This window comes from Acartia tonsa, chromosome 1 (genome assembly GCF_053477335.1).
Source record: "Acartia tonsa isolate MP-2025a chromosome 1, ASM5347733v1, whole genome shotgun sequence".
Lineage (NCBI taxonomy): Eukaryota > Metazoa > Arthropoda > Copepoda > Calanoida > Acartiidae > Acartia > Acartia tonsa.
Window position 1 is genome coordinate 17,442,987 of NC_137260.1, and position 13,092 is coordinate 17,456,078.

At 30.6% G+C, this 13,092-nt stretch overlaps 1 protein-coding gene across 1 annotated transcript in view; it reads left to right on the top strand.

Moving 5' to 3' along the window:
- Positions 1-1,864: 1,864 nt before the first annotated feature.
- LOC145313975 (aspartate aminotransferase-like) overlaps positions 1,865-13,092 on the top strand; it is a 60,397-nt gene continuing 49,169 nt past the window's right edge. Inside the window, exons 1-8 of the mRNA XM_080153646.1 lie at positions 1,865-2,001; positions 4,295-4,323; positions 4,510-4,591; positions 5,210-5,233; positions 7,070-7,097; positions 9,422-9,519; positions 9,900-9,964; positions 12,058-12,083. Of these exons, the coding sequence (XP_080009772.1) occupies positions 1,950-2,001; positions 4,295-4,323; positions 4,510-4,591; positions 5,210-5,233; positions 7,070-7,097; positions 9,422-9,519; positions 9,900-9,964; positions 12,058-12,083 (404 nt within the window). The 5' untranslated portion in view covers positions 1,865-1,949. The remainder of the gene's footprint in view (positions 2,002-4,294; positions 4,324-4,509; positions 4,592-5,209; positions 5,234-7,069; positions 7,098-9,421; positions 9,520-9,899; positions 9,965-12,057; positions 12,084-13,092) is intronic.

Below are 13,092 nucleotides of genomic sequence, written 5' to 3' on the forward strand. Positions count from 1 at the left end.
CAGGCGCGGTTCCCGACCTTCGATTATTAGTTTAGAAAATATTAGAAGTGATAATAGTGAAGATGTTGTTGACATTTATAAGCCTGTTATACTTAAGAGTCATAATTATGGAATAGTTTTTTCGAGAAAAAATTGTGAGAAAGTTTGATCAACATTTAGTATTGCATGGTGGTTAGCTGGCAGGGTTATAATGTATCAAACCTGTCAGATTTTTCCCTGGCTTTTACAGGAATAAAGAGAAACAAATCAGCAGTTGTGTCTATACAATATTTTAACTTTGAAGATGGAGATCATCTTCACATCACATCAATATTTGATATTACAATAATGAATGTAGAACTTACGTGGATATATTGACAGGAGAAGAATTGTCGTCAATTTAGGTTGCAATTTTCCCTCGCTTTTATTTTTATTTACAGTAGGAAGAGAGGGGATGGGTGTAAAGGAGGCTGATGGGGAGGATCGTTTTTTTTAGCCCGCTACAGAGTTCACTTTATTATAGAACATGAAAATCTTGTAATAATATATCCATTATTACCATATTTATCCGGTAGTATTAAATGAGCTAGGTAGTGAGATGAATCTGTATAATGGCCAAGAATTTTACCCTTTATCCAATTATCCATTTATTCTTGTAAAACCCATTGTGTTACTTTTTTAGCAAAAAAGTTTTCCAGAAAAATAGAGATTAATAACACCGCATACTTTTGTTTAAAGTAAAAGTAAATTACAGTTTTATATGTTAAACTAGTAGCTACGCCCCTAACATCTAGGGACGCTCTCTCCAAATGAGTATAGAGAAATTGAAATAAAGCATGAAACCATACCAAGACTTAAATACGTAAAAATAATATATCTTAAAACCATCCCGGGACCAAGTAAAGCTTCCCTAAAAAGGAGATATTTCAATCTTAAGCTAGCATCTCAATATATATAAAATCATTGAATGTACAAGAAAATTACTGCTAACCGCTGGACGCACATATGGTTATCATGCAGAATTTCCACAACTGGAAATATTCGAAACAGATATTCAAAAGCGTACATGAGCAATAGCATTAATACTGGAAATAACTTATAGTAATGACCAGGTTGCATTTTATATTCAGGGAATTGGCATCTGAAGATAGAAACAGATAGTATTACCAAACAAAAGTGTTTAAAACAAAGAGTCCAGCAGCGATATAAAAAATTCCAAATTGCAAACAAATAAATTTCCTTCGAAGGGTATGAATTAGAATCTAATTTTATTCTTGTCGGGGGTCGGCAGCCACGCCATTCGGTGAATTGAAATATAATGGCTGTGACTTAGGGTGGCTGCAGCTGAGGCCACTCAGATTTTTCAATTCCAAATTATTACAGTTAGTTGCGACTACTACTTCTTTATTTTCTAAGCCAATTGATTAAGTATTACACCGGCTATAGTTTCGTCAAAGTCGCTTGGTCAGTTGGCTGCGGCTAAGGGCGGCTTATTCTCATGCACTTAATTCTGAATGCAATTCGTAAAGAGAACATATTTACAGTGAGTAGTTTTATGTTATCAGAAAATAAAAACTTAAGCTTCTAGAAGCGCAGACACTAGATCCTAGTTCACAAAATAGCTCCAAATATGGAAGTTTTTAGGCCGACGTTTTTAGGAAATTTACACCTATCATAAAATGGTCTTTAAAAATACAACAACACCTTCTTGAAATATTATATTTCCATACTTGAATATACATATTTTTTATGGAAGAAGCCTTCCTTGTTATTTTTAAAGTTCTTTATTATGTAAAGTTAAAAACAAACAAAAATAACATTTTGAAATCAAGTTATAAAAAACATATGTAAGAAATCTCATGGACTTTTTTAGTTGTTATTGACATCTAGCTCTTTATTAGTTAAAATATTTTTCTAATCAAAGTTATAATTCATAATTTCATTTTTTGGTGATATTTAGACTTTTAAAAATGAGTTTGTTAAGAGAGGATCTGTTAGGTTATTCTGGGGCTTCTAATTTAGGTAACAACTTTAGTTTAGAAGCGAAGCTACTCTACAAGTATTTATTGCTAGCTAGTGTGTTGGTGTTTTGGTGTCTTATTTTTCTTGTCACTTGCAGTTTTTATTATTCTCTATTCTATATCTTCTCCTTTATCAGAAAAAAAATGTTTCTTTTAATTGCTATTAAAAATGCTTAATTTAATGCCTTTTGTCTATTTTTTGTTATTTATTGTGTTTTCTAGGTTTTAATATACTTTTAGTATTCTACTAAAATTTGGCTATTTATTGCCATTATTGGATATTATTGTCATTGTTCTACTGTATTTGGTTTATGCCGCATTTATTCAAATTTTCGTCCTTGTTATTTTGAGAAAATTGAAGTAGAACTGTGCAATTACAATTTACCTACAATTGTTCATGAGATGTAGTTCTTAACTTTTTTGAGACCATTGTCTAATTTAGTGGATATAGAATACGTGAATATTGAGACATGGGAATTGTTTTCGTCAATTTAGGACGCGAATACCTAATATAATATAGTCCTCATATAATGGTCAATATTACCTTCATGGTCAGGGGATGGGATGGAGGAAAGTTGTAAAGAGGTTATGCCAAGAGAAATATTTTATCAGGGTATGCGAGAATCTCTCATAATATCCAAGTACTTTCTAATTTCAACAGGGAAATCGGGAAAGTAAAATCAACTTTTTATATTCCATCCCAATATTTTGCTTTTAATGCACATTGACTTTGATATTGGACTAAACATTGGACTATTTATTATAAGTGTGCCAATGTCCTCTTCCTGAATTAAACATTTATATTGTCACATCCAGATAAAGGAATTTAAAGAAGTGTACACTTTAACTCAGTCCTTATTTATGTCTATATGTGACTCCATTAAGATCTCACAAAGGGATAAAGCCTTTAAAGTTATGTAATTGAGACTTTATTATTGAAATACAATTACCTACCGTTGCGTGCACAGAGTTTTGTCATGCGAGTGTGAAACTTAAATAGAAAAAAGGGGAAGGAAGACCACCCCAATTTCAATTTTGCACCTCTCTCCCATACGCCAATGAGATTACATCTATTCACATACACATATAAGAACTAGAGTTAAAATAAAATATATTTTCTTGCTGCCATAGGTCCCCAGTGTATAACCCTAGATTATTCAAGATACCGCATAACTTTGTAGGAGCAGACAATTTTTCAATTATTGTAGTAGCGCAGCTACTCTACAAGTTTTAAATCAGTAGGTCTAATCAAATAGCAACATTTATAGAGAAAAAAACGTGCAGAAATGTTAATATATTTGTTAATATTCAAGATTTACTCTAACCCTGCGGGACACCAATCTTTACCTAACCTAGCCTAGATTAACATCTCATACTTTTACTCAAATACATTGTCTTGGTGCAGCTCTTTTATTTCTTTCATGTTGGAATTCTTCTCAAGATTTTCTGTGAACTTACAATTTACCCTATATCAAAAAGTAGTAAGAGTTTTTTGTTTGAAGCTTGAGATTTCAATAACTACTGAACTGATTTGGTTCTCTTTTTTGGGTCCTGTGATGGTCTAATGATATTTATTTCAGTCTAGGGATAGTTTTCAGATATTTTTCTAGCCTCTCTCTGCCACTTTGATTACAGAGACCCTAGTTGCTCCTAACAAAACAAATATTAGATTGGCGGTTTCCAAAAAGTGAAAAGTCGAACAAGGGGCGAGTAAACTTTTGTTTAAAGTTATATTGGGTACAAGGTAGCCCCATATGGTTAGGCACTTAAAGCTCCACATGATTTTCTTTGTCTTTTCTGAAATCGATTCGCACTAATTCAATTTTGTCTTAAATGGAAGTCATAGTACCACGTCTGGTATTTTAGTATGCAATATACAAATTATACATTACTATATTTAAATTTAGACATAAATAGGTTGATATGTATAAAGAGGAGCAACAAGTACAGCAAGTTTATAAGCAGTGCAGCAGTAGTTAAAATGCTTGAACACTCGACTTCATCAACCAACCAACCAAAATTCATTAAAAGTCCTCAAAGTTATTAAGCCAACGATTGAAACATTAACGTTTTAAAAAAAAACTTTTGGGACTAGTGTAATAAACATCCCAATGTCCCCTCCCTCCCAGGCAGCGGTTACAATGAAAACATTATTTTTTAATAATGCAGAAAGTTGTAGATATTATTGTAAGTAAGTTTGGTACGTGGCAAATTTGCCTTATTTATAAAGTAGCTACAGTAGTACCAAATACTTTTGAAAATGGTTTCAATTACCTAATCTTTGTTCATTTCAGCTTTCAACGAAGAGATTAAAAGGAGAAAGGTAAAATATCCTTTTTTAAGATCATCTTTTTACCTTCTTTATGTGTGCTGTCTATAATTCATTTTAAAATAGCTTTGCTATATAATTTTTTATCATTAAAAAATATAAACAAATATTGATCAAGCCTTAGTGTTTTACATGACTTAGGTTCTAACACTCTATTTAAATCATATTATATTTTATTAGGCTAATGGAGAAGATATTGTCCACTTTGGATTTGGCCAGTCACCCTTTCCTGTTCCTGATTGTCTGGTACAAAAATTAAAAGGTATACTTACAATACCGTCAACACAGGTAATAACAGGTCTCGGCAGCCGCCTGTAAGCCTCAGGGAAATCAACCATTAACAATTTTAAGATCCAGCTGAAAGTCTAAACCTGACCAAAATATGGCATTCCTTTAAAAAAAAATTTTGAGCACCCAAATGGGTTTTAATTAGAGGCTTAGTCGCGGCTGACGCATGGCTGCCGATTCTTGATTAATAATAGTTTTAATTACATAGTACTTAAGATGCTCGTTTAAAACAATAGATTTCATAGAATTTTTATTTTATTTGAAAGCCTGTCATTAGACTTTTAAGAAGTAGTTAATGTCCGTCTGTCCCTTACAAAGGGTTAGGTGGTAGTTTAGCATGAAGCGCCTACAGTTTTTTTCTATCTAGTTGTTCGCGAGAAACAAATATTTAAGTAAATGTCCTACAATTTTTTTCTATTATTTCAAGCAGTAAGGTATTTCAGTCAATTAATTGAGTTCTCCATTTAATATGGGTCACTGAGAAGTTTAATACCATTTTACTTCCTATGCTTAATCCAGGGAAGGCCCGAAACTTTTTTATGGCCTTTTTCCATTTAGTATATAGTAATAATGCATAAACATGTTTTTTCAGAGTTCGCTCACGTGCATGATTACCTCAGGAATTCAACTCAATAAGATAATATATACAGAGTCAAACTAGAGATGTTAAAAATGGCACCTATTGTTGGTATATCAGGCATGTGTCATGGCCCTTAAACAGGTTCAACTAATTATCATAAAACTTTCGGAAAAAAGGTGTAATCGGGTTTGTTTGTCGTTGTATATTCATAATATAAAGAGCCGAGGGGTTTTGACAGTGGGATACACAGCAGCCTCTCCCCTAGACATAACATCGGTACCATCAGCCTTTAAATAATAAAAAAGCTCTTTGTAATGGTTAACAAGGATTATTACGTCAAATAGTTGCTAAACTTTAATGAACGTATAGTTTATTACTATCAAAGTGAGAAAGGAGAAGGGCTTTTCCTTGTTTATTTCCGGATTTTTAAAGTTTAATGGGAAAGTTATTTTTCAGATATAACATTGTTATTTTGTATTTTTAGCTATTTATTTTTTTAATTGTACTTTATTCGTATCACAAAACAATAACATTGTAAAAAAAGGATACTAAAAATAAAATGTTATACTAAAAATATTATGAATAACTTTTATAACCTAGTTTATGAATTATAAAACAATTACTTTACTGCCCCAATGAATAAATCAAATTTTTGAAGAAATAATTTACTAAATGCAACCACAATGAAGGGTCTAGGTACACATCATAGGAATGGATAACCTAAGTGGTACACATACCTTTGGTGATTCAAGTTTTCAGGGGAGTGTGTTAAGGGTATTTATTTCCATAACCTTTTAGTTTTTGTTTTGTTTTAAAGAAAAATGACGGAAGTTCTTTTCTTCACCGGGGCCCTTTTTCATAGAAAAGTAGGCAACAAACAGACATGCTTCTAGAAGGTGTAAATCATACCATATTACAGTTCTTTAAATTCTAAAATCTTGTAAAATAAATGTACGCATTTTGATGTATATTTTGTATAAGTATGTCACGCCAAAGTTGTATTTATGAGGAATAATAATTTAATAGTATCCATAATATTTAATTTTTCCCTCTCAAAATAAATATCGCCGATAGACAGAAAAGTCTAGGAATAATCAATGGCAGATAAAACACATATATTATTAAACCATGCAAAAAGTTTTTTTGATTTATATCCAATATGCTTTATAATTGTATTCTAAAAAGCTTTGAAACTATCCTAACTTAAAGGTAACATGATGCCTATTTGTGTATCTAACTGTAGCTTAAGATATCGCTTACCACTGGACCTATATGATTCTTCTTTATAGTGAAGCTATTTTTTGGCCCAGGAAAAGTTTATGAATATTTTGAAGAAAGGTTACTTAACCTCCCCCCCCCCCATCCCCTCCAAGAGAAACTGCCCCTGGAAAATTACCCCCAGCCCCATTTTTCTCCTATTAAAAATCAAAACTTCCATCAAGAGCCCCTAGAGGTCTCCAGAGAAGTAGCTAACAATTAAGAGAATGTTTTTATGAAAGGCTTTTTTAATTGTAAAAGGATACTGCCATTATTTATTCATGAGTATAGTTGGCCATAAAACAAATGAAACAAAACTAAATCATGCTAAACCTTACTTTAAAACAAGAAATTTTTTTAATATAAGTAGCGCAGCTAATATCGTTTTCGTCTGCTAGCAAATTGCTTTCTGCTCTTTTTTAGCGACTTGGCTAATCCCGAAGCTATTGACCCAATTGAAAGTCGGCAGAGGGTCCACGGGGTGGGGACATACAGTTATTTAACCCCTTCCCTCTCTATTGTTTTCCTCTAAAGCACTCAACCAAAATTAGTTGTGCTACAATTGAAACTCTCTGTCCTTGTTAAAATATGTTTCTTATTGGTTAAATATATTATTCAGTGTTGCTGGTGACTTGGAATTAAGGTTAGTATATTTTTAGGTATTAGAAAAACAAGGATAAAAACATACAGAAGTAGTAAATGTAATTATTTATTTATTAAAAAAAACTTGATTAGATTTAAATTAATATAAACATTTGCCATCATTGGCATGCACAGCGATTCACTGGGGGTGTGAAACCTATAGATGGTGAAAAAAGGGAAAGGCCTTATCAATTTCCCCAAAAGGGGGTGTTGTGACCTTAATACAACCCCTACCGCACGCCACTGCTTGCAATTTTCTCTAATTTGATATTTAAGTTATAGTGTAGCTGTAAAATTAATTTTTACTTTTTTATTCTAGGAAAAAACAAATTGAATTAAACATATTTAAATTCAGTTATATAAGAATACTCAAAAAAGCAGAGTTAATTACTTAGAATTACTAATAACTTTTAGTAATTTATAATAATGGAATTTAATCTTTTAAACCATCTCTTTTTATGTTCTTTGTTTTTTTTCTTACAATTTTCTTTTTGTGTCAATTTCATTATTTTCAAAGAATTTTTAATCATTATTTATTACCATTCGATTTTTCTATGTATATGATTATCTATTGTAAGAGTAGGAAAAGGATAAAACACACAAATTTCACTCATTATCAAAAAATTTTTAAAAAGTTGGGTCTAAGCATGGATAAGAGAATATGGTAGTTGGCCATAAAGGTCTCTTTGACTGCAGCACTTACAAAAGTTTTTCATAGGTTCAATGTATTTTGCCAAATAATTCAATATAGGATTAAATCACCCCCCCCCCTCCCCCAAACCCAACTTCAATGGAAAAAAAATCTTAAGAGGAGGGAAAAAAATAAAATTGGTCTTTTGGAATCAATTTAAGAAGGGAATGGGTTTATTGACAACATTTTTTTGATTCATTTTTAGCTGGAGACTTAATGTATCAACTCCTGTATCCCAGGGCTAGCAGATTTCATTTCCTTTTGTCTAACTTTTACACAGGAAACAATATGTATAGTACAGAGGAGGAAATCTCACGTACATAAAAAGTATAAAAAGAAGCACAGACATTCTACACTTTGGGGATTCTTATCAGATTTTCCTTCCATAATATCGGATTACTATGACCATTAATTTATTTAAGTTACAATACAATACATTTAAAAGTTTTTAAAAGCGAAGCTTTTCTATAATTAGGGTAGGTCCGTCCATCCGTCACGGTTAGCTCTTTTCGTTAATTTAAACAGGTTAGAATTGTCCTATCGATTCCAAACTTTGCATGATGATTCCTGTAGTAGTTAGGTACAATTTATAAAGCGTAGCAACTGTATAATCAATACCAGAATGTCCGTATGTCCATTTTATACATGTCGATTTTTAACTTTTTTGACAACAAATTTTTGTATGTTAAAATTATCCGATTCTTTTTTTGAAAACTGATTCCTATTACAACAAGGTACAATGTTATAAGCGAAGCATCTCTATATACAAGTCCCAAAAATGTAAGTATGTCCTAAAACAGTATCATCTATTTATGCAGTTTTGCAACAAATCTACTTACAATATTGTTTGTACTGATGCATTAATATTCTGCTAATTCAGTTCTGACAATCTACAAGTGTTAATGTTCGTTTGTCCTTCCATATCAGAGCTTCCATGTACTTAATTATTATTTATTAAGGAAAGATATATGTAAGTTTCATAAAGATCAGGATAATATTGACTTGGATCCTGATAATTTAATTGTTGCCCCTAGCTCTAATTATTATCTATTTAGGAAAGAAATATGTAAGTTCCATAAAGAACAGGATAATATTGACTTGGATCCTGATAATTTAATTGTTGCCCCTGGCTCTAATTATTATTTATTTAGGAAAGAGATATGTAATTGTAGGTTAAATAAAGAACATGATAATATTGGATCCTAATAATTTAATTGTTGCCCCTAGTCTTAACTATTATTTATTTAGGAAAGAAATGTGTAGGTTCCATAAATAACAGGATAATATTGACTTAGATCCTGATAATTTAATAGTTGCCCCTGGACTTAATTATTATCTATTTAGAAAAGAGATATGTAAGTTTCATAAAGAACAGGATAATATTGACTTGGATCCTGATAATTTAATTGTTGCACCTGGACTTAATTATTATCTATTTAGGAAAGAGATTTGTAAGTTCCATAAAGAATGTAGGATAATATTGACTTAGATCCTGATAATTTAATTGTTGCCCCTGGATCTAATTATCATCTATTTAGGAAAGAGATTTGTAAGTTCCATAAAGAACAGGATAATATTGACTTAGATCCTGATAATTTAATAGTTGCCCCTGGACTTAATTATTATCTATTTAGGAAAGAGATATGTAAGTTTCATAAAGAACAGGATGATATTGACTTAGATCCTGATAATTTAATAGTTGCCCCTGGATCAAAGTCTCTTATTTATCTAGGTAAATGTTTAGTAGCAAAGATTCTGTTGATAGTCAGCCTACAGGCCTATTCTAATTGTTGACTAATTGCGCATTAATAAATACTCATATTATTTATTTATCGTATTTTAAGATAATAATTAATTACTTTTATCTTTTTTTATTATTGTTAAATAATTTTTTAATAATGCTGCCTTGTTTTTTTTTATAAACATCGTCTCCTTTGCACGCCTTTTGTCCACTTGTTTGAATTATTTCTTCAAAAAGCTGTGCTTTAATTCTTTATTATTCATTTTTTGTCTTATATTATGGCCATATTATAATATAAAAATAAAATAAGTTAGTATGAGTGAGATAGATGATATATAGTTGCATAGCCAGCTAATTTGTTAATTTTGTAGTGATGACTGTTTTCCGCGGAAATGTTTGGATAGCCGCTCCTGCCTGGACAACTTATATGCCACAGGTAAGATACTGGGCAGGGCAACCATCTCTGAAGAAAACTCTTCAACTTTATTCGGTGAGGTCAGGATAAAATAACATTGAACAAACCGACATAAGTAAGCTATACAGCATATTTTATGTATTTTTCTTTCTGTTTAAAAAGCGTTAGAGCAGACAAAAATAATCTTATATAAGATTAGATTTTTCAAGATAAAATCAAATGCATTAATAATTTCATTTCTCTTTTAAAATCCTGTTATGGTTGAAAAACTTATGTATCATTAAGGGAAAAAAATCATTCATTTTAACAAAATCTTTTATGACAGATAAAAAAACAACCAATTATGTCAATACTTACATATGCAATATGAAAATTATAGAAAATTGATAAGACTTTCTAGCCATTTCGCTGTCATTATTAGATTTGCTATATGGATGTTACCACCCTTGTTTCTCTATTAATCAACAAAAGATTTCGAACAAAAAATCTTAAAGCAAAAAGTTATGAGGTATATTAAAGCTTTGATTAATCATTGAAAATATCTTTCCATTTTAACAAACAAATTAATATTCCACAAAAAATATTATTGCAATATTTTTTCCAGTAGGGCTTCAATTATACTCACTGGATTAGAGTCAATTTTCCACGAATATTAAAATAAAAGGCATAAAATAAATGCCAGTTTCGAAAGCCCGGGCCTTCGGCCTCTAGTGGCTAAAAAAACTTGTTTTTATTTTGTATTTTTTCATATAATACAGTCTATAATACGATGGATAAATGACCTTGAATAGTTTTGTTCAAATTCCAACTTTCTAGATGTATTCTGTAATCATATAAGTTTTGTGTCCCAACTATTAAACATTAAAATACAATTAAATATATGCAATGCAGATTCATATATAAATATGGTAAATCTAGAAAGTGAAGTCCTAAAACAACCATTAACATATTTTTTTTAGCTATTTGAACATTTTATTTAACTAAGATATCTACCTATCAATTATAATTGTTAATTTAATTTTTGGTTAAAGTAAAGACTATAAGAATCTATTTTTTTAAAGGAATCAGTATCATCATAATACCTTCTATCAAAGGCGTGCAGAATGCGGGATGTAGGGGGGGTATACATCCTCCTTACAAAATTACGAGGGGTTGGCAACACTGTGTGCACGCCACTACACTTTATACTTTACACATTGTAAGAAAATTCCGATTGGTTAGCCTACATTTACATTTCTGCAGTCAACTGTGTATGAAACAATGCAAGTTATACATATTTATAGTTTTTTTTAGTTTTAATGGCTGCTAAAATATTTTCTGCATTTCTATGAAAACAGAAATTCAAGTGCAAAGAATAAGTTTTGAAAAGTAGGTGAATCTAAAAGAAGAAGGTTATAAGTTTAAGATGAAGGTTAAATCAAAGATTTCATAAACTTACACATTTCATAAGAGGCAATTTGGGAATTCAATTACCATAAAAAAAACGTTCTGTGAAAAACGTTTTTCTATACTATATTTACAATCAATAGAAAATATATTTATAACATCCTTAAGTTACCAAATTTTTTGATGGACAAACGGATAAAGTGTTTTATGAAGCAGATGTTCAGTTTCAGTAAGAAAAAGAGTACATGTAATGAATTCTGTTTGAAAAAGTACGAAACCTTTAAAAATGGTAACAGACCGACGGAGCAATTAACTTATATACTGGATGCTCATTGTTAAAGGGATACATCACTAAAATTTAGGTGTCTATTTAAATATCAGCTGAGAAAATCCCATTTCCCCCATAGCCTTGTGGACGGACTGACGAACAGACAAAGTAATTTATAGATAGTTTAGTTACTAAAAACTCAATTAATATGCCTTTTTGCTCTTTTTTCTTTTTGTAAACATGTATAAAACATCACAAAATTTAAAGGTTCAATATTTGTTTTTATGATGGATTTTCTTTAGAATGTAATATACAATATATTAATTATATTGTTTATTAAACATTAAATGTTTTTAAAAAAATCTATTTTTTTATTTTAAAAACTAAACAAAGTGGAGTTTTTAATGATGAATAAATTTTTATGTGAGTTTTTGTATTTTATTCTTATTCCTTTTTTCAGGCAAAATTAGCTGGCCACACTCCAAGGTGAGCATGTTTACTATTTAGAGCAGACAGACAGACAAACTATTAGATAACTCTTGAAATGTATCTTCGCTCCTATAAAAACAACACCCATAAGTGGCGAACTTCGAAGCTTAAATAGTTTATACATTTTCCAGTATGGATTCGAAATTGATTTGAACGGGTTCTCAGCTTTGCTGAAAAATTATGTATAGCATTGTATTTTAGACAATTTTTCACGATTTCTAAAATAAAATCAATAACAGTTTTGTTAGCCCGGGCCTTCTGTCTACAACGATGCGATAAATTGATAGACAGGCGAACAAGGTGAGTTATTAAGTAGATGTTCCTTGGTCAATAGGATCTACACAGTAAAATTTAAAATCTATCTTTAATAGCAGTAAAGAAAATTAAATTTTACAGACGTACGGGTATACTTTTATACATGGCTAGGCAGCCGCGCCTCTGCCGCCTGTAAGCCTCAAATCTTTACAATTTAAAAATCAGCTGAAATATAACAATTTTGTTTTATAGTGTAGCTACAATAGCACGAAAATATATGTAAATGATTTGTAAAAATGTCCAGTGGTTGACTGTTTGACTTGAGGGTCATTAAACCATTTTCCAACGATTAATAAACATTATTATAATATGGAATGGATAAAGGATTGTTAATATTCTTTGGACTGTCGGTCTGTAAGTCATTTATTTCTTTTTTTATGGTCTTGGTTACACTTCAATTGAACAATACTTTTCTTTTACTAATGTTATTTTAGCTAACTTTTATAAAAAAAAAATGTTTATATTCTGTTTGTGACTATGCATTCTCTTGAAGAAAAATAAAAGGTAAACTGCAGATTTTTATTAAATAACAAATTTCCAGTCATATTGATTATTCCTTTAATCCTAATTTGTATGTTTATTTGTATATTTATTGTTATTTAATGTTGGAATGAGTAGATTTGGGTTAATAATTGCTTTCTTTGTGGTAAACTCGGGTCGTGCTTTCAGTGTAAAAAAATAAAAATGTTAT